This window comes from Gobius niger (assembly GCF_951799975.1).
Source record: "Gobius niger genome assembly, chromosome: 16".
NCBI classification, from domain to species: Eukaryota; Metazoa; Chordata; class Actinopteri; order Gobiiformes; family Gobiidae; genus Gobius; species Gobius niger.
Window position 1 is genome coordinate 18,419,436 of NC_136867.1, and position 22,416 is coordinate 18,441,851.

General features: G+C 41.0%; 3 protein-coding genes across 3 annotated transcripts; 1 reads left to right on the forward strand and 2 right to left on the reverse strand.

Moving 5' to 3' along the window:
• Positions 1–542: 542 nt before the first annotated feature.
• rdh12 (retinol dehydrogenase 12) lies at positions 543–8,979 on the reverse strand. Its single transcript, XM_079573112.1, has 7 exons — positions 8,833–8,979; positions 7,505–7,623; positions 7,198–7,353; positions 7,010–7,114; positions 3,919–4,128; positions 3,380–3,569; positions 543–1,863 (listed from the first exon to the last, which is right to left on the reverse strand). The coding sequence occupies exons 1-7, from the start codon at positions 8,904–8,906 to the stop codon at positions 1,761–1,763; spliced, it is 957 nt and encodes a 318-aa protein (XP_079429238.1). The 5' UTR covers positions 8,907–8,979; the 3' UTR covers positions 543–1,760.
• A 545-nt stretch (positions 8,980–9,524) lies between these two features.
• vti1b (vesicle transport through interaction with t-SNAREs 1B) lies at positions 9,525–12,852 on the forward strand. Its single transcript, XM_079573177.1, has 6 exons — positions 9,525–9,755; positions 9,840–9,898; positions 10,297–10,479; positions 10,768–10,941; positions 11,698–11,759; positions 11,833–12,852. The coding sequence occupies exons 1-6, from the start codon at positions 9,659–9,661 to the stop codon at positions 11,930–11,932; spliced, it is 675 nt and encodes a 224-aa protein (XP_079429303.1). The 5' UTR covers positions 9,525–9,658; the 3' UTR covers positions 11,933–12,852.
• A 2,191-nt stretch (positions 12,853–15,043) lies between these two features.
• Positions 15,044–22,028, reverse strand: arg2 (arginase 2). Its single transcript, XM_079574114.1, has 8 exons — positions 21,811–22,028; positions 21,659–21,731; positions 18,363–18,537; positions 17,370–17,529; positions 17,093–17,187; positions 16,916–17,020; positions 16,595–16,731; positions 15,044–16,108 (listed from the first exon to the last, which is right to left on the reverse strand). The coding sequence occupies exons 1-8, from the start codon at positions 21,922–21,924 to the stop codon at positions 15,915–15,917; spliced, it is 1,053 nt and encodes a 350-aa protein (XP_079430240.1). The 5' UTR covers positions 21,925–22,028; the 3' UTR covers positions 15,044–15,914.
• Positions 22,029–22,416: the final 388 nt, after the last annotated feature.

Consider the following 22,416-nt stretch of genomic DNA (forward strand, 5'->3'; position numbering starts at 1 on the left):
GAATATAAACTTGGCAAATTTTGTACTGTTGTGGCCGTGTGGATGCTGAAAATATTCCTGCTCTGGGAATGTGCTAAATTTGGCAATGGGATTAACACAGCAATGGCACATCTCATTAGGTATTATTCTTGGTAACTTACATTTCTTAAATACAAATTCTTATGTGAGGAGTAGCGTAAATAATTGGTGCGAATATAGTATTAACTTAAACAGGTAGATGTTGCAGAGAGAGGAGAAGCAGCAATACAGCCCTGTACTTAATTTTCGGATTCAAAAATACTTAGGTAGCATAGTGTTTAGTTTCACTTTAGAGCTTCCGCGTGCTTCTCCAAACTACGAGCAACTCCGGTTTACCTGTGGCCTAAATGCAATAACAGGAGTGCCCAGACTTTTGTCACCAAGGATCAAATATCAAAACATCCACATTCCACTTATCATAATGGTTCTCTCTCTCTCTTCCCAACCCCCACAGTCATCCAAAGTTACAACTTGATGAACTGAACCCATTAAAATAAAAACTGAGGGAAAGCCTACTGAAGATATTCTGGACACTCCTGCTTACTGACACGATTTAAGCAAAAATTTAAGCTTAAACTAAGTTCTACAATATGGCATCTTATAAAGTGTAATCTTAGTAAAACGTTCGGGTATTTTAGCTCAAGCTTGTAATGAAAGACAAAAGCAATACGGCGTTGAAATATGCTGGTTGTTTACCCTGGTTTGACCCTTCACAGTATCCTACAGCAGTACACGAGAAGTAGCTTTTTGCCTACACTGTATTCACATTGTTTCACAAAAATATATAGTTTAAAAAGTTATTGTTCTTTACAGAGTAATACCGTCAAATGAGGTTGGCTTTTTGCCTGTTGTTGTGCAAGAAACCCCCAAGTATCGACAGTACTGTGCAAAAGTCTTCAGTTTCAAATGTAAAACAAAAGTATGAAATAATTAATAAACTATGTACAAAAAAAAACAGATGCACTGTGTAAATGCATACCTCAAACAAGGCACTGGCCCTTTCTCGCAATGTTACAGATATAGTGCCTTGACTCAAAGTTCTTCTTGTTCAGGGGTAAATGCTCCTTATATTGAGGCAAAATAGATATTCCACTTTGGCTTAAGAAAAATGAATAAAATAACTTCATGAACTAAGTCTTCATTCTATGTTTTTAAAGAGGACATATCAGGCATCAGTGGGAATGACATGCTGTTAGAACAGTGAAAACAAGCTTTCACTTTCTACTAGCAAAATGTTAGCATTGGCACCAGGAAGAACACATTTCGAGCACAGAACTGCTCAGAGCAGCTACGGTGATGATTGATTGTGATGGGCTTTTAAAAAAAAAGTTGCAGTGACAGTTTTATGCTTCATTTATGGCGTAACTAAATCCAGGAAATTCTGATTGAATGCTTCAGAAGTAGAAGGGGGAATGAGAGGAAACAACATTGAAAAAAAAGATGATTTTGCATGTTATGTCTCTTTTAAAACACTCTCATATCCTCACAACTGATCTGCAATAAAAGTTGCTAATTAATAACATAAAGAGCTTAAACTTTTGCACCGCACTGTGTATCTAAATACTTAACAGCAATATCACACAAAATAAGCAAATTCACATTATGGTACAGCTTGTTACCTGGATATAAAGATTGTATTCAAAGTCAGATGAGGACTAAAACAATTGAGATACTTTGATGGTATTTGTGAAGGTTAAGCCCTCCTTTGAGATTTCATATAGAGTACATAAAAAAAGAAAGAATTAGATCCATTCGATGCCCAGCAGCTCACAGCTGGCCTCCCACAGTCTTCGGGCCGTCTCCTCGCTCCTGCCCTGGGGAGCCACGAAGGCAGGGGCGCAGTCACTGGAACAGAACGAATTCAGATTAAAAAGTAATGATGTGGTAAAAACATTGCGCCGTTATCTACAACAGTGGAGAATCTTACATGCTTTTGAAGACTATTTTTAGTATATTACAAAGCACAGTGAGGACAGCTGTTTACAGAGTGCCTCATTTTCCTAGTTATCCAGAGTGTTGTTGATTTCTGGAGATATATTTTCAATTCATTCAGTCCTTATATTTGAAGAGTTTAGTGGTGCTAGGCTAGTGCTAGGCTAGCGCATGTCTATGGTAACTAGTAGCCTGCATTAAAAACAGTTTCACCCAAGCACAGTGCACCTGAGGCAAATCACTTATACACCAGACTACCCATATAAATGTCTGTTTTGACTGAGTAATTTTTGTAATATAACCATTTTGCTTTTAAAATAACTTATATTTGAGCAGCAGCAGGTTCCTGGTTGTAAGCTACGCAGCGGCGGAGTGATCTGCTAGGTTACCGGATCTACCGTAGTTAGTTTACCTGCGGCACATTGAATTCACAACGGAGCTTTCTATAAAACAGATATGGAAATATCTGGAGGACTATCCCATGATTTTGAAGAGGTTTTTAATGCAGGCTACTAGTTACCATAGACATGCGCTAGCCTAGCACTAGCCTAGCACCACTAAACTCTTCAAATATAAGGACTGCATAAATTAAAAACAATATAAATCTCCAGAAATCAACAACACTCTGGATAACTAGGAAATGAGGCCCGATGTCAATAATCCTGAAATATCCCTTTAAGTCATTAAATTAATTTTACCAAAGCGTCATGATAGCGATTAAAACTAGGCGTAAATGAGGATGAAAACGTAGCAAAAAGGATGAAAAAAAGTGACAAAAATGTAACACAAATACTACAAAAAGTTGCAACAACGTGAGAAAAATTCTTAGATCAGTTTTGTAGGCCTTAGCTTTCATATCAGGCGCATTACCCTGGCCTATAGGCTGTGCGCTCCAGCCTGTGAAGCTGTTTTATGACAAATATAGCTTCTTGGAGGAAAAGGCACTGTTACAGTATCTGTTTATTTGGTAAGGACAGCTGGAGCTTGTAGTCATAGGCTAATTTGCATTCACGGTTCCACATTCGCCCTCACAAAAAACATACGCCAATGTAGAGAGACAATGGAGGCAGCCTCAAGTACTCAAGTCATTTATCTAACGAATCCAATTTACTCATGGCAAACTCTTGACAACTAGGATTTTGTTTTTTTCTTTTCTTATTTCAGTCTTGTTTCCTTTTTAAAGCTCCTTGAGGCCAAATATGCAGCTCTGTTTTTCTCATGTCTTCTGACGGTCACAGCGTAATTTGTCAGATCAGATGGCGGAAACTAAACTGCGCCAGAAGCACCACTTAAATTATGAATGAATCATCTCACACTGCTCTGGGTTAGACAATGCAAACCACTTCCAAAAAGATAAGAGTGTTTTGTATGTTTGAGCTACAGATCACAATATATTGACCGAGAGGGACAATGTTGTTAGCTCAAGTACCTGAAGTGTTTCCCAGAGATGGACTGCAGCTCCTCGGCCACAGCGCAGTAAATGCTGGTCTGAGCTCCTTCTTGAGGCGTCTTCAGAAACATCGAAAACACAGTGAACAGGATCATCATCACAGTCGAGTGCCGCGCCAGATCCGAGTTCACGGTCCCGGGGTGCACCGAATTCACCGTCACACCAGAACCTGTTTGAATATCACAGATAAATCAAATTATCTGAAAATGATTGGCTATGGATCAGATTGTATTACATGCACATTATGGTGTCAAACAGGTAATGAAAATGACTTTATCTCTTAATGAGTGAGTTCATGTCAAGTCAAAATTGTGTGCTTCGAAGTTCTCACAAACATGTTTTCAAGTTCGTAGACTCCCACAAATATCTGTTTTTGGCCCACTATCTGTGTACATGATTCCAGGTCAAACTGAACTTAATATCAGTCCCTAATCTTCAATCTTCAATACTCTGTTTACCCAGACGGAGTCACCTGTGCGCTCTCCCATGGCCTGTGCTTGATTTGAGGGTATTTGTACCTTGCAGTCTGCGCGCCAACTCCCTGGTAAAGAGCACATTGGCCAGTTTGCTTTGGCAGTAAGCTAATCCGCTGTTGTAGCTGCCCTGGCTGTGAAGGTCATGAAAGCGAATCCAGCCAAAGTTGTGAGCCAGCGACGAGACGACCACGATGCGAGACGGACCGCTGCGCTTCAGCAGACCAATCAGGAGGTACGTCAACAGGAAGTGCCCTACGGATGAAAGTGACCGTTTGTTATTTACATATAAGGTTTACAGAAAAGAGACATTTTATTTTAACAATATTGAGGAACATTTTTGATATACTTGAGGGCTTTACATGAATTCTCTTCCACTTAGACCAAGTATATTAGATGTGGCACTCTTTGGACACTAAATACTAGCCCACCTTTAGAGCAGTATGCAGTACTGTATGTTTTATAATATATTTGTCCGGTGTTTGAACTGACGTTTCATTGGGAAGTTCATCAGCATAACTATTGTGAGCTGCAAAAGCCACGTCAGCCATTAAATAAATAGGCCACCCTTATTCCATACTGAGATATGTTCTTAGCTGAGCTTAGACGAGTTGATGCGTAACTGTCTGGTCTTTGTGCGTGTTAGAAGCGAGCAAGCTCTTCCACATTTTCCCTATTTAAAGGAATAGGCCACCGTTTTTACATACTAAGATATGTTCTTAGCTCACTTTAGTCGAGTTAATATATCCCCGTCTGGTCTTTGTCCGCGCGCTCTGTCACGCAAACGGAGCACATACGCAGCCTCTCCCACATGTCACATAGCTCCGAAAAAGCTCACGATAGAAGCTACCAAGCTCTTCCACGTGTTCCCTATTTAAATAAAGTTACGTGAAGTGTTTTCATGCGAAGTATATTTACACAGAAATGTAGCATGTCGATTTTATAAGCAAATAAAAAGGGGGACTATATTGTGAGGCGTAATGATACGAGGAGCACAGCGTCCGCGTAGTAACTCCTAAAGACTTCGCCGCTCACTTCCGTCAATAACCTTTAGGAGTTACTGCGCGGACGTTTTACTCCTCGTATCATTACGCCTCACAATATAGTCCCCCTTTTTATCTGCTTATAAAATCGACATGCTACATTTCTGTGTAAATATACTTCGCATGAAAACACTTCACGTAACTTTATTTAAATAGGGAACACGTGGAAGAGCTTGGTAGCTTCTATCGTGAGCTTTTTTGGAGCTATATGACATGTGGGAGAGGCTGCGTATGTGCTCCGTTTGCGTGACAGAGCGCACGGACAAAGACCAGACGGGGATATATTAACACGTCTAGAGTGAGGTAAGAACATATCTTAGTATGTAAAAACGGTGGCCTATTCCTTTAAATACAGTTACGTGAAAAGCTACACGATCCAAGTATAGTTACACAAAATTAAACATGGCGATTTTCTAAGCGGATAAAAATGGGTACTATATTGTAAGGAGCACTTTGACGTCCACGCAGTAAAGTCGAAGTGCTCCTAAGATGTTATTACCTTACAATATAGTAGCTTAGAAAATCGACATTTTGTGTAACGATACTTGGATCGTGTAACTTTTCACGTAACTGTATTTAAATATGCTGGGAGAGGCTAAACGCTAAGAACGTCTTTGGTCTATTTGTGTAACTGAGCGCACGTGTAAAGACCAGACAGATACGCATCAACTCGTCTAAGCTAAGGCAAGAACATATCTAAGTCATGTAAAAACGGTTGCCTGTTCCTTTAAAATGATCCTGGAAAAGTTCATGTTAAAGAACGTGAATGAGGCCCATGTAAACACATTGGATTGTAGCCACAAGCTAAGCCCTTGTTCTCAAAGTGGGGGTTATTGGACAAACCGAAAGGCCTATAGATACAGACGGCATCTCTGGAATCGCCCATATATGGTCATGTTTGTTAAGGGGGAAAACAATTTTGCACTTTCTCTAATTATTCAAAAACTACTTTAACAAATGCTGAAATATGAACATAGTTTTTACTAAATAAAGATACAAAGACATGGAGAGGAGCAAAGTGGTTCAACAGCCCATAAATACTTAAAAAAACTGAGAATGCTAACATGATGCTACATGTTAGCATCGGGCTAATGCTAACGGTTAGCTAGTGCTAGCTACAACTGCCGTTTTTTCACTTCTACTGAACAATCTGCTGTGAGAAAATATCCATATGGGCCCGATTTACACTTGACTTTATTTATGGGCCCGATTTACACTTGACTTTATTTGTAGGCCCTATGTGATAAATAAGTTCATATTCCAACAGAAAATGGCTAAAAAGAGTGAAAAATTGTGTCCGTTTTCCCCCTCGGCGAGGCCACCCCCCTTCTATGACGAGATGCCGCCTGTATCTATAGCTACCAAGATGATTTCAAGACAAAATTGAAAGATTCAGAAAATAGAAAAACCAAGGCACTCTCTGGCGAAGTTAAAACGCCTTTGTTGTTACACAGCCCCGACGCGTTTCAGCTTAAAAGGCCTTCATCATGGGGGACGAACGAACAATCGCACTCTGAGGGGGTCCAGGAAGCGCTTCTCCCTTCCTCTCTTTAAAAAGGAAACATTCTTGACACAGTATTTGATTGATTGATTTTTGTCAAAGAATTACATTTGTGAATTACTTTCAAATAACTGACCGAGAACTAAATGAGAACTGCTAACGGGACTATATAGAGTTTAAAAATGTTAAAATTATGTATTTTCCTCCCCCTACATGTTCCAGCCATGTCCTAAAGCGTAGAATGAGCTCAGACCTGTTCACCACAACTGCCTCTAAAATCCTGCACTGTCACTCCGTCATGCACGAGCTTAATATCGAACCTGCAATTAGGCATAAGACCTGAGGTGGCAGTAGTGAGTATAAAAATGACCAACTTGCATCTAGTCCCTTTAAATCAAACCGAAATGTTTTGCTGCTTGAACTTATTAAAAAAGGCAAATACTGTACATGGAGGTTTGTCGCCTGAAAGGTTTGGAAAGGCCTTTTACCCAAGGACTCAGTGATAATATGCATTGACTGGAGCTGTGATTGAGCCATCATCCTTTTAATTCGTGGGCTTCATGTTGCCGCAAACATTTCATGCTCGTCTTACCCAAGTGATTGACTCCGATGTGCATCTCAAACCCATCCACAGTTTTGGTGTAGGGGCACATCATCACTCCAGCATTGTTTATGAGTATGTGAAGCTGATTGACGTCTGCAAACAGAAATATTCAAAATCAATCAATACCTCTGCCCTATGTCCATATGTCTACTATCTGCATCTGTCTGTTTTTTTACCTCTGAGAAATTTCTGTGCAAAAGCTCGTATTGAACAAGTATCGGCCAAATCAAGCTCTCGAACTTCCACGTCAGCTTTGGAACACGACGCTCTTATACTAGCAGCCGCCTCTTCTCCTTTTTCGACATCTCTGCAGGCCATGATCACCCGGGCACCTGCCAAAAAAACAACGATAACCAGAAAAAATGATTTAGCCTAACCGCTATAGTCTTGTTAACCTTAGTGTAAAGCAGCCCATGCGTGTACTGTCGAGCAACACACATTAGTGAGCATTTTGAGCTTGGAGCGTAAGTCGAGAAGTCTCACCTCTTGTTGCCAGGTCGAGCGCCGTCTCCTTCCCAATACCCGTGTTGGCACCTGTGATGAGGACTGTTTTCCCATCGAGCCGCACTGCCATCGAACACACTCCCCCAGCAGCATATTTTCTATACAAAACAAACAATAAATAGAGGATATACAGGGGAAAAGTGCACCCATGGCATATGCACTCCCTATTAGGAGAAGTACAGCGATGGTAAAGCTCAGTTTCATTCAATTTACTCATGAAAACCTCTTCATGAAAATGCACTTTTTAGGGCCTGAAATAAACAAAATTGTCCCCTTTACACTGGTGCTGCCTATTGTAAAAAAATAAATAAAAATCGACCTACAAAAACAATTCCTGTTATACATATGACCGCTAACTGTGATACTAATTAATATGACATTTCACCCGCCCTGCCCAGTGTGAATGTGGTGTGTGAGGTGCTGATGGTGCAGTTTGGCGGCCTCGATTCCGTGGGCTTACCCCCTGGCTGCTGTGGCTACACCAGTGTCTTGGGATTGCATAATAATTACAGTGTGGCACTGTGAGAAGTCAACTCAGGCCTTTAAAGTCCAATACAAGTGCAATAGCCACCATCATATCTGGGTAAAATGCAAATGAAGTGTGTTGCTAAAGGGCACTGAGACTGCATCCACGCGTTATACTGGGTATATATTTCAACGTATGTCAAAATTCACATTGAGCCTGATCTCTTGAAGTCTACTACTACTGCTGCTGCTGCTGCTACTACTACTACTACTACTACTGTACTTGACTTCACAATGATGGCAAGTACTCTCGTCTGAAGCTTGCCCCCATTTGACAAACACGGACATATGGACAGCCTGGTTTAATAATTCACATTGTGTGTGTAACTTGGATAATGAGCCTTCGCAGTGAGTAAATCATACGAGCCACAGCAGTGAGCAGAGTTTTGCTTTTGCCCAATGACTTTGCTGGAATGATGCATGTAAATATAGCTCCGCCCACGCGCTGCTTTCCGATTGGCGCGCTCAGGTTAGACGGAAGAAAGCCGCTTCATCCCATCTTTGCAAGAGAAAAAAAGATCCCAGCACCACCTCTCCATCACTCTTATGTTTCATTGATTTTCCATAGGCCGTTCGTTCAGCCTCGCTTTGGACAGTGAAAATCACCAGAAATAGGAAACAATACCCATTGGTTTCCCACAATAGCAAATCAAGGTCTTCACACGCCTATGATAATGTCATAATCTTTGCACTATGATGCCCTGGCAGCAGCCAACCCATCCGTGACGCGCTTGACACCGCTTTTTCATATCAATTATGTAAAACAGGAGAATGGCACTTACCTTATTTGCGCTGAAAAGCTGATGGCTAAAAACACGACGATGCAGAGGCTCGCCAAAACACACAAAAGCAGCATAATGAAAAGGATAAGGAGGTCCGTCTCTGCTGCCTCTGTCCTGCTCTGGAGGCAGAACAGCTGATGTCAAAGCATAAAGCGGTGTGTGAAACATACCCCGCACTGCATCATGGGATTAGTAGTTTTTCTATCTTTGCCGTGACTAGATTATAAACGTATAATAAACAACAATTTACGTTATTATATTTTTCGGACACGAATAATCCTTTTTTTTTCCATAGTTAGTGACATCTAAATAGCAATGTCTTTGGCTAAAGTGTAAAACAAAATTCAAAGCAGGTAGTTTTGTTGCATAATATTGTTTCATAACAGGTTTATATCATGTACATTAGCCTAAATACTAAAATGAAAATGAAAAATCTGGCTGAAATGATCTAATGTGGGGTCGTTCATACAATTCTACAGAAACTACATTTACAGAAAAATTAAAGTAGTCCAATTAGCGCCCAAACAAAAAAGCAACTAAATGTGGTCAATGTTTTAACATGGGTCAACTTTATTCACATTACGGCTTTATCTGTCAGTGTACATTTTAAAACCATTCAAGCATCATAAAAATCATTTTGTAAAATCTATATTTATTTTCTTTTTATTCAGGCATCTTGTAGACACCTCATCACGAGGTCCATCATAAGGAAGTCCCGGGGATCTGATTAAAACTAAAGCAAACCTTCACTTCACTCTCTTTTTAATTGATTTAACGCGACTATTTAGTTATATAAACTATCATTTCAGGCACAAATTCACACAAAATGTCGTCGGAAGAGTTTGAGAAGCTGCACGAAATGTACAGATCACTGTATGACGAGCTAAAGCTGCTTCCAGAGAGAGCCCTCAACTGCAACGGAGGTAAACAATTACAGAATCATGCACAGTACAGATTAATTCTCTTGAGTGCAAACACGTCCATTTAACTTTCGACTGCCTTTGTAGAGGAGAGGAGGAAGCTGGTCAGAGTTTTCGATGAGAGGCACGGGGAGGCTGAGGAAGTGGTGAGCGTCTCTATTATGGCTGTTTCACTTGTTTAGTTTCGAACTTGTTTTGTGTCATTTATTTCTCTTTGATTGTAATCCATATATATGAATTACCCACGAACAATTTCCCCTGGTGGTAGAGTGTTAGCTCACTGATAAGGTTGGCAGTTCTGTTGTGTCTTTGGGCAAAACACCTGCCCTGTTGCCTGCAGTATCCGCATCATGTGCACTAGGGCCATTTTAACCTGCACTAATATAAAGTTAACATTTTAAATTAGTTTAAGGACACATTTAGGGAATTTGTTTATTGATCTGTAATGCCTAAATTGTTTATTTACATTTACAAGTACTAATTCCCAATTTTCAGTATGAAATTTTGACCGCACACTTAGTTACGTTTTTATATTGTGTCCTAGTTGCAAGGCATGGAGGAAGAGCTGCGTGGGGCCCCACCAACCTTTAGAAACGGCATGAACACAAAGCTGCGCATTTATCGACGTGATCTGGCCAAAGTACAGAGAGAGATGAAGAACAACTCCTCGCATCTGACGTCAGAAGGAGGCAACTATGGCATCTACTCATCACAAAACCAGCAAAGTGTAAGTGATATGTTTAGACTTTGATAATAATATGATAACGAAAAACGATGGCACTTGATGTTGTCTTTGTGCAGATGTTAAATGTATCCATGACTCCACGAGCATTAATGTTTGTGACAAAATTGAAATACTTAGAAATAGAAAATGTTTGAAGAGGTCTTGGTTTGCAGCTTTAAAACATAAGACCCGCGACAATTTACTTTTTGTTCAACTTTCTTTATTTTAAAACTGACATTTCTCTAGTTGAATACTTGCAGTATTGAATATCTGCATTATCTTCCTGTGCAGACTCACGTACAGTCGCAGAGAGCGTTGCTTCTACAGGGGCACGAGTCACTAAACAACGCCACTCAAAGCATCGAGCGCAGTCAACGCATCGCAGTCGAGACGGAGCAGATCGGCACAGACATCATCGAGGAGCTGGGAGAGCAGAGGGAGCAACTGGACCGGGCCAGAGACAGAGTAAGTGCGGTCCAAGTGATAAAAATTGTCTATCAGAGGGCTGTTTTCCTAGTAGTTTTAAGTCAAGAAAAAAGAGCCTTAATCATGTGATAAATTCGGTGTGTTTGAACAAAGAACACGTGTTATTTAAATGCTATGTACTGTATCTATGAATGACCAAGGCAGGTTACCCTTGTGCTGGTCTTAAACCAGAACTAAGTAACTCATGCCCCTAGAGGCCATAAGTGCCACTGCAGGTGTTACTCGTTAATTGTCCGTGAGAGTAAATACTACGCTGGCAGAAAAGACAAAGGGAGGGAAGGATATTGTACATCCTCATCCTCAAACTTGGCTGTAAATACTGTTTAAGTGGCGCTAGCCCGCAGTTAGCTTTGCCCGTTAGCCTGCTAGCTTCTTCTTCGTGATTCTATTGGTATGTATTGCACCACTGACCCAAAGGCAGGGAAGTTGCAAGTGTAGTTTTCTGGCCAGAGACACCAGGGGGAGATGAAAGACCCCCAATCATCCCATTAACACTTATATTACCCCCAGAGGGACTACGAAAAGGATTTATTAAGGTAAACAAGTCACTTAGTTCTTAAGTCCAGCTAAATGATTGTCTGTGTCCAAGGACATCTCATAGAAAAGGTAGACCAAATACATTTTCCGAATCACTGCATGTTTGAGTATTCAACTCAAGCCGCAATAATTTCTTCATTCATCCAGTTATTATACAGACAATGATAGCTCAACATAGTCTTTTGTCTGTGTTCCTAGTTAGTGAATACAGGTGAAAACTTGAGTCGGAGTAGAAAGATTCTTCGGACTATGGCGCGACGGTAAGTGACTGTATCTAATATCTCATGCATCGTGTAAATTTCATGAATGTAAATAAATGTTTTTTTGCTGCAGGCTTATGACAAACAAGTTGCTGTTGGTCGTTATTATTCTGATGGAGCTGGCCATTTTGGGTGGTGTTGTTTACCTAAAGTTCTTCAGTGGTAAAAAGTAGGACTGTCGAGACAATGAAAGATGGACCTTGGGGATCTCAAGTCGTCCCAGACTCTGCAGTAGCAATAATGCTGTTTTATTTTCTAAATGAGGCCAGTGAAATGGTTTTGGACGTTTTGGGATTGTTCCAGCAAAAACAGAGGACTGGTGAAACTTTCCGAAACAGGATTATTAAATTGACACGGATGAGGATGAAGCCAATGGGATGAATTTTCCGATGTTGACGGCTTTGAAGAAATGATTAATAATGTTATATTTTAAACTGCTGCTCACTCCTTCCATTGTGAAACTTGCAGTGGTGTCAATGTTTTGTTTCTTTTATTATTCAACACTATTGTACTGTGGTATTATGAATGATCAGAATATGCCATGAAAACTAGGTCTATTTTTGAAGCTTATATCCTATTTTAATAAGCTTGTATTGAGATCAGCCTTTGAAGCCAAACTTGTCTGTGAATGTGAATAATGGAAACTAATAATACAAACTGCAGTGTTCTCCAGAAGATAACATTATGACCACAGGTATCATGGCATTTTTTGTAAGTAGAATATGCATTTGGTAAGGTCACCGTAAACATTGTCTTCCAAAAATGTAAGTGTGAGCTGGAAAATGAACAAGCATAAGGATTTGAGTGAATTTGGGACCAAGCTGTGCAGGCTAGACAACTGGGTCAAAGCATCTCAAAACCGCAGTTCTTGTGGGCCCTGTTTGTTGTTGTCTGTGTTAATCAAAATTGGTCTGAGGAGAGGAGAAGTGACTGCAAACCCTGGCTTATTCAAATGGTACTACAACACAACAAGGAAAAAAAAAGAGTGGATGTATATTTCACAAGTGGTCATAATGTTATACCTGGTTGGTGTCTGTCTACTGTAAACCTCGTAAATAATTGTTACAAAAAGACTACTTCGCCTTTGTGCAATAAATGCATTTTAAATATGTAGCTTTTGTTTTTTTGTTTGTATAGAGTTAGAACTGGGCCAAAAGCCAAACGGGCTCAAAGTCGACAAAAACATCCGCAGTGGAGCTGACGTCAGTGAGGGCAGTGGTCCAGTCCAGGTTAATGCTGGACAAGCAGCATCTGGTACTATGGACTTCATTCTCAAATAAAAAGACGATAAGGATATTTTCAGTGCTGTGCACAGCACATCTGTCACTATTTTTTTCTGCAGCAGAGGAGTCACGCTTTCTTGGCGTGATGCCAGGTATAAAAACATGGCCCTGTCACCGCCACCACACTGTGCAGAGGTGGTGGGAAAAGGTGTTTTGTTAATAAAAAGCTTGATGGCAATTTCATGGAATTAAATAAATGGACTACATGTGAGTGATAAAAAAAATGTAAGTAGCAAATATTATCTCTACTGTATATCCTGAGCTAGGGTCATGATTTGAACCACTGGGCTTGAGGGTAATGAGCATGCAAACCACACAGAAAGACCCCTCACGATGTGGGAAATGAACCTGGACCCTTCCTGCTCTGACGCAAGAGCACTATTGACTCTGGTTGTACAGTCAGGTTCATAAATATTGGGACATTGACTCCATTCTTATATTTTTGGCTCTATATACCACCACAACCGATTTAAAATGAAACCACAAACTGCAGAGTTTCAGCTTCCATTTGAGGCTATTTACAGCCAAATTGGATGAACGGTGTAGGAATTACAACCAACCAATTACAACCAACATTTTAAGGGACCAAAAGTAATGGGACAAGTGGCTGCTCAGCTGTTTCATTGCAAGGTGTCTGCTCTTCCCTCATTATCCCATTTATAAGGAGCAGATGAGACGTCTGACTTCATTTCAAGCGTGATATTTGCATTTTACATAATGTTGCAGTTAATCATTAATATGAATTGAAGAGCTGTCACTATCAGTGAAGCAAGCCATCATGAGGCTGAAAAATCAAAACAAACCCATTAGAGATAGCAGACATATTAGGCCTGGCTAAATCAACATTATAAAGACATTGTAAAAAAGAAAGAACACACCGGTGAGCTGAAAAACACCAAAAGACCCAGAAGACCACGGATGACAAATGTGGATGACCAAAGAATTCTTTCCCTGGGGAAGAAAACCCTTTCACAACAATAGGTCAGATCAAAAACACTCTCCAGGAAGTGGGTGTATGTGTGTCAAAGTCAACAATCAAGACAAGACTTCACCAGACAGAATACAGATACAGATGATTAACCGGTAAGCCTCAAAAACAGGAACAGCTGATTAGAGTTTGCCAAAAAACATAAAAAGATCAACTTGTACCAGAGTGATGGGAAGAGAAAAGTATGGAGAAATAAAAGATCTGCTCATGATTCAAAACATACCACCTCATTAGTGAAACATGGACGTGCAGCATCCTGGCATGGGCTTCTATGGCTGCCAAATTAAACTGGTTTCCTTGCATTTATTGATGATGTGACTGTTGACAAAAGCCGCAATGGACAGTGACCCAAAGCTACTGCCAAAGTCACCAAAGAAACAAAAAAGGGAAATGTTATTAAATGACCAAGTCAATCACCTCGCATGAATCCAATGAGCTGCATTTCACTTGCTGAAGACAAAACTGAAGAGAAAATGCCCCAAGAACAAGAAGGAACTGAAGACATTTACAGTAGAGGCCTGGGAGAGCATCACCAGGGATGAAACCCAGTGCTTGGTGACGCCTTTGCCTTCTAGACTTCAGGCTGTAATTGACTGCAAAGGATTTGCAACCAAATACATAAGGGAAAAAGTTAGATTTACAGTTGTTTCTTCGTCCCATTACTTTTGGTCCCTTGAAAAGTGGGAGTCACACATAAAAACGCCTGTAATTCCTACACCGTTCAAATCCATTGCGGTGGTTTAAAGAGCCAAAAACATAAGAATTAAGTCGATATTTATGGAACTGACTGTATGTAACAAAATATTGTAAACAAGATTGCTTCCTGGCTCTAACAGTTTGCTAAAAATCTCTACCCAATATTCACCCCTAACTAATAAAGCCTATGGGCCAAAACATCTTAAACAGTAAATACATCTTAAAAAGTGAAAATATAAATGCCTATAAAGGAAGACAAAGAAATTCCGACAGGTATAACATGTTATGACATTTATGGAAGACCAAAATACAGTATAAACACAACAGATCTTAATTTAGTGGCTACATTATTTTGAAGAGAGTGTTATATTAAAGGGTGAAAAGAAACACAGTTCAATCAAATCTAGATATTACTTAATACTGTTGATCTGTTTCCTACAGTGACACGTTATAGATAAAATACAAAAGTAAACTCTAAAGAAAATACAGTAACCACAGCTGGTCCAAAAGTGCAACAAATTTCCTCAACATTTCTAACTGGCACAGCCACAAAACGAGCCCGGACAAGGGCTGTCATACCTTTGAGGCAGACTCCGCTCTTACAATTAACACGCAATAAATATGTGGCAGCTGTGAGGACTAACACTTCCATAAAATACAGCAAAATAAGTTAGTAAAAAGTGAACAGTCCATGTCATTAATAACAATGTAACAACAGGGAAGTCACAAAAAAAGTCTGAATCCTGTATTGCAATTAAAAAGAAAAAACAGCATAAAGACTTGCCACATGGTACAAGGAAGTAGAGTATTACAAAACCTTAATTGTTTTGCATACTTCAAACTCAGATGCACTGTTGTTATAATTGGCTGCATAGCTTCATTGAATTTAATTTGATAAATGATGCACACCAAATACCGTTTAAAACATCATTGGAGTAAAGCTCGTCAGAAAAATTGCATTGAGCTGTTACTTCAGTGCATTGCTACATTCCTCTTGTTGCCCATTGTAGTGGCTCAAAATTAGATTTAAGCTTTATCAGCGTGGCATATCTTCCACAGTCCTTTCACATGATTCGAAATGACAAAGAGAAAAGCACATATTAAAAATGCTCTTAGTTCAGTCTGTGCAGTCTCCATTTGAAGTGTGGAATGGTCAGGGACATTGCAGTTTGTTTTTTAAGCTCTAAGTTAAAGTCTGAGCTGCTCTGTGTCCTCTGCGTTGGCTGCGGGGATCTCGTCGAGGGATGCGTGTGCGCCCTCTCTCGTCTGCCCCAGGGAAGAAGCGATCACGTCCACGGCTAAAGATGCAGTGGCCTCTATGGCCTCAGGCGTCGCGCCCAAAACAGGGTTCACCTCCACAAGGTCCATGGCAGACAGCAGGCCTGAGCAAAACATTACAAAACATTAGGCATGAAGGCGTTATTGTAACACTCAGTAACATAACAAAGGGTGTAGCTTCTAATATGTGAATGTGTTTTTGTCTTAACACATGGTCCTATTTTTTTCCAAAAACTCTTTCCAAACTGCGAGCATGAACACGCTTTAGTTAGCGCGAGCTGAACACTATGCGATCACATACATTCTTCATTTACTTTAATGGTAGTTTTCACCACTGCGATCTCATTCCATGCTGGTGTATGTACATGTGGTATATGTTTGTACTAGCCTGAGTGTGTGTTCGAGCTTGCTGGATTGGGGAGGCCAAACGCTTATCAGTCTGCCTCAGGGCAAGATGTGATCGTGAAGAGAATGTATGATAGACATTTGAATTCTGAGTCTTCGAACCTCATACAGACCTAAATTTTCTTGTTTACTTTTACAATTATATATACCAAGTGCAGTAGTTTTGCCATCGCAAACGCCTTTACCTGTATTGTGTATCTCTTCTGTGATGTAGATTCCCTCTCTATAAGTCAGCCCTCCGTTCACTGGGGTCCCTGTAGCAGGCGCGAGGGAGGGGTCGAACGCATCGATGTCAAAGCTCAGGTGGATTGGACGCTGTTGTCTGTTGATAAAGACATAAATTATGCAGTTTTAAGAACGGGGAATGTGATGTCTACAATTAGATTTTCCATTTGATATATAAAAATATTATCCAACCACACTTCCAAACATGCTCATATCTTGAGTACAAGTCAATCAAATGTTGTGCTGTCATTCCAATAGTTGAAAGTTCGAACTGAACATACCTGCCCAGCAGATTGTCAAGAGTGACCTCCATGACCCTTTGGATGCCAAGTCTGTCGATGTCTCTCATGGAGAAGTACTGGATACCAAGGTTTTTCAGGATGTGACTGTAATAATACAACATATTTAGAGTAATGTGTCTAAAATACCGACCAAACAAGAAAATTACATGTACTTACTGCTCTCCTGGGTCGACATCTCTCAATCCAATATAGACAATATCTCTGGAAGTGAGGAACGGTTTGATCCAGCCAAATCCTGGAAGATCTGGGACCTTTAGTAACCACACGAAGCCATGTTAGTCGAGTTGTATGCTGGCTTTACAATACACTATTTGAAAAAGGATACAAAACAACAAAAGCAATATGTATTGTATTCACATTCACCTTTTAGCTGAGATGAAAGTACTTTTCAGACAACTAATAAAATTACAAGGTCTTTGTGCTGTTGCCGTACCTTGTCTTGCAGTTCTTTTAGCATGAAGGACACTGGTTGCCCATGCAGGTTTCCAGAAGGAGAGGTCATGGGGGTGTTGATGTCTGCGTGAGCGTCCACCCAAATCAGGCACAGGTCGGGACACTGCTGGGCGTGGCCTTCCACCGACCCCATAGCCAGACTGTATAGGTACATGAGGGTTTGTTAAAAATAACAAGTGTTTATGTCTCCGTGTGACTTGAGGAGGCATGGTATGGAAGAAATGCACAAGTGCTTTATGACGCATGGAGTTTATGTGCATCATTGCATAGAGCACATTCTGCTTTGCACCAAGATAGACAAATATTACATAATAGTTGGGCTGTGCAAGTAATAATAATAATAATGATTTAGTCCTATAGCGCTTTTCCAGACGCTCAAATTCACACTGTACTTGATGGTGGTAAGCTACTATTGCAGCCTACTATTGGAAGCGAGGCTATCAATCTGCGCCATCGTCCCCTCCGACCACCACCAACCAATCACATACTACATTCACCCCGGCTTCATGGTGTTCCCGACCAGAAGCTAAGCAGCACCTTCACTACTTAGCTTCCGAGATCTGATGGATTGGGCATAGCAGAGGCAGTATGGCCACAAGTATTCAAAATGGAATCGATATTGCAATCCCAAACTTGTTCTATCTCAGTCTCATCATGGGGCTTTTTTTAAGGATTTACGAAGATTACAGCCAGAACTCAAACCCTCAACCCTAATGACAAAGCGGTGTTCCAACATGTGTGCAGCAGCCTTAACCACTAGACCAGAAATTCCATATGCATCCAATGATCCGATGGATGCATAGGATCATTGCCAAGCAGTAAGCGTTTTGTTTGTTAAATGGTCATGGGAAGTGGAAAGCTTTACATTTTAGACCTTTCTTTGGGGATTGCTGATTGATACCTTTCAAACCGCGACTGCTACAAGTGACGTGACTTATACATCCATCTTCTGTAGGTCACTTTTCTTGCTCACCTGTGATCCCCTCCGAGCATAACCAGAGTGTGACCCGCGCCGATGGCTCTGCTCACTGCCCCGGACAGCTTCTTTGTGGCTGCTCCAACTGTGCGTGGGGACTTAACCTCCATGTACGGGTCATCATTCTCAATTTTGGGAAAGGTGAGATCTCCGAAGTCGTGAACAGAGTAATCTAAAGAAAAACACACACTAAAGATGGTAAATAATTGCACTTAAAGGCTCAAGAGAAAAAGTTATTCTCAAACAAGTACCACCTGCAAAGTACTATTGTTAGTTTAAAGTTGGCAAATAATTAACGACAAAGAGGAGGTAATCTCAAAAATAAACAAGGTCTAGTAAATACACCTAACTAGACTAAATGATAAAAAAGACAGGTCTGCACAAGGAATATAATGCTGTTATTCAGAGTCACCTATTAGTGTCATCTGTAAGAGCTTATTGCGTTGCTCAAGGACATAGAGATTATTTATGGATGCAACTTAGTCAGTGTCGCCTTGGACTGGTCTGTTGGTGTCTCTAATCCCCTGAAGCATGACACGACAAGTATTTTTTAGCTTAGTCACAGGGAACATTCGTGACGGGACGGTTTCCAACGACGGGCCCCTCTCTCGCTTGTATCCGGTTGCAGTCATGGCACTTCACGCTATGTTGAATGGTTCACATAACTAAAAAGGTAACCGCAAGAACACTTTCCATTTAATTGGGTAGTGTGGGGTAAACAAGTGATTTGAGCTCCCATATTGAGGACTCATCTGGCAATCTGAGCCCTGATGTCCAGGTAAAGTTACTCAGGCGATCGGGAAGAACCAATGCGCAACTGCTGTACTTTCAGTTAACTACTATTAGTAGACAAGACAGAAATAGCCCTCCTCTTCACAGGCAATTAATATTGGACAATTCAAGGCGAGAACACCTGTGCTTCTTCAAGTTGTCCCGCGCACCATTTAGTACTTGTGCACTTAAAATGGATTGAATATTTCTTCAGTGGTTTCAAATAACAGAGGGGCTGAGCTTCCCCATGTTGACCCAAACTCAATCATTGTTTTTTACAAATGGTAATTATTTTTGTTTGGCTATATTTTCTAAGCAAGGAGGTGTGGAAGTCTTCCCTTTGGAAAATTTTGAAGGTTTATATGTCTCAAAACGATCAGAAAACGGCTAGAGGATACATGCTGGAAGGCCGGATTTGGCCCCTGAACCTGACGTTGCCTTCCCCTGATGAGTGAACACGGTTCGGGAATTTAGACCATTAGTGTTTGGTTTCATTGGCCTCGCCAGACAGAATGATAGCCCCAGTATATCTCTTCCTCTGTTGGACTCTCAGTCAGATGTATCCAATGCTGCTAGTGCAATGTATCACCACAGAAAAATAATTTACAGTGTGGCCTTCAAGCAGGACCAACACAGTCTTAAGGGGCTGAAGGGGTTGTTAAGAGGAAACAAAAATGCAACGACTAAACCGACTACACCATGAGTAAATAATGACTAAGCAAGGTCTGACCTTAAACTAGAGACCCATCAGTTCTAAGCCAGGTATAAAGACAATATAGGGACTCCTCTAGATCTCCTGAGTGATTTGAGTTAAGAATATTTTCTGGAGGAGCAAATTCAATGTAGTAAAAACTAATTCTGGTTATACTTTATTATGACATTTACAATATGAATCACTCCTACTAATCCTATGCATTGCCTGACCTTGCTCAGACATGCTTTGGCTCTGAGGAGTTCCCCTTCGGTCACTTACATAACACACTAATGTTTACAACGGCAGGATGATCCACAGACACACAAGCTGCGATACCGATCAAATATTTCAAACTCGTCTCAGATATACTCCCTGTCTTATAAATCATACTGTCACACTGATGACTTGGCCAGACTTTCATTTGGCTGATCTAAAACATTTCATATAGAGGCCACTTCAAATTAGACATTAGTGTTATTATTGACAGTATTACAAGGCATATGCCTGACTGGCTATATATCTCCAGGCAGGTGGTTAATTTTAGGAAAAGCCATCATCACTTCAGCAGCAAATATATGGCAGGCTCTTCATTCATACTGTATAAAGATATTTTGGATTTGGTTAAAGACTATAATAGGGGTTACTGTGAATCCAAACCACAAAGTGACTCTTAACGCACCTAATTACCAGCACAAACTCCTTGACCTGACATGATTATAGTCCTTCACCTCCCACAGAGATCCCTTCCTGACAGTGCTGCCATTGGCCAGTACACCAAAAACTCTATTGTCATGATTCACCGCGCGTGGAATTTCACCAACAAAGCACACCCCGTGAACCCGCTTTTACGCAGACAGAGCACTCCTATTTCCGCCGGTGGTGTTGCCTTTCACATTCACGCCATCGGTCACAGCGGACATTTCCATTGTGACCAAACTCTGGAGGAGCCCATTATCAGTCAGCGCACATGTGACGCCAGTCTCCTCAGCGCATGTGCGCATGGCACAAGGGAAGAAATAGCTACAGTGGCAAACATGTGGCTCCCACCAGACATGATGAAACCGACAATGAATCAGATTAATCAGTTTCCTTTATTTGTGCTACATCGTGCACACCGATCTCATTGAAGAGCACTGAATTTACATCCGCCATTAGGCTGCTGTACTCCTCATGTAGCTACTTTTGCATGTAGACTAATGGAGATGCGCGTAATATGGAAACTATTTACCGCTCAGACCGCCTTGGGCAAACAAAGTTAACTTAATTCCTCCACACTAGGTATTTCACAAATGACATTTTATTCCCATACATAAAGTTTAAAAATAATCAATGCCATAGGTCTGGACAAAATAGGACTGCCCTGCAGTGATTGCACTCTGACGGTGTAACTTAAGCCTATTATACATTTTGGTAGGCTACTTCCTATTCTCACACTCGGGCCATTGAGTTCAAGAGCCGTCATATTCATGGAGCTAATTTTATGTCTGGGTTGCAGTCTCAAAGAGACGCATTAAGATGAGATGAAAAATGAAAATCCAACCATGATCATGGTCACAAATATAGCTGCTTATCACGAAGCTAGTCAGGGTTATAAACGGATGCGCTTTCTCTTTCGAAGTTGCCCATCTTTCATCTCTTTCTGTAAGATGTAGCTTTAATATTTTTCACGCAGTGCTTAGGTGATGCAACCGACTGCCTGATCTAATAACAGAACTTACAGGTTAAATCTGCGCTAAACACTACAGGCTACACCCATGGATTGTTATGTAACGCGGCAACAGCACCGGCGGCCACTCTTTATCATCCTGTCTGGCTCGTTGGCACTCACCTAACGTGGACAGTCTCTCGATCAACCCGGCATCTCGTATCACTTTGGGTCCGTGCTCTACACCTCTTCTTTTCTGTGTCACATACAAAAAAAGCACATTTAGCTGAAGTAAAAGATGCTGCGTAAAAATAATGTCCAAACATCCGTCTTACCTGTCCTCCCGAGAAAGGAGCACCAAGGACGGCCACGGATTGCGCCCTGCTTTGCTGACAAGTGTGGTTTAGTTGAGTTTTGAGCAGTCGGGATAAGGATCCTCTCAATGCCATCTTTCCCTCTCTGTGATTACTGTCTGTCGAGTCCCTAAAGTCTGACGAAAGCCCAGTGAGATGTTGCGCGGGTGGATGCTGCTGAATGTGTTCGCTCTGGTGCAGGGGGCATGTCTTATGGCTGCGAAAGCCACTTAAATATTCATGAGCTGTTCAAAAGCAAGTGCACGATGAATGGGGAAGGTGTTACAAACATTTTACCAACAAACTAGACACAATTATATAATGTTGTATGCACATTAAAGTTGTAATAATCATCCTATCTGTGTTTTGAAGCTTAATTCGCTTTCGTACTAGGAGTTCTATATTGGGACTCTGACGTCAAGTCTGATGACACACCTTCAGCCCAGCCAATCGCGAGTGCGTAAAAGCGTGGGTTCGTGCAGTGGGCGTGGTATGGGTCCTGGGCGCTCATGTTGGCCAGTGTTCCTTTTTCCAAATGTTTGTTATGGATCTCTATATACTGCTGCCGGTGCAACCTGGAATTTTCCA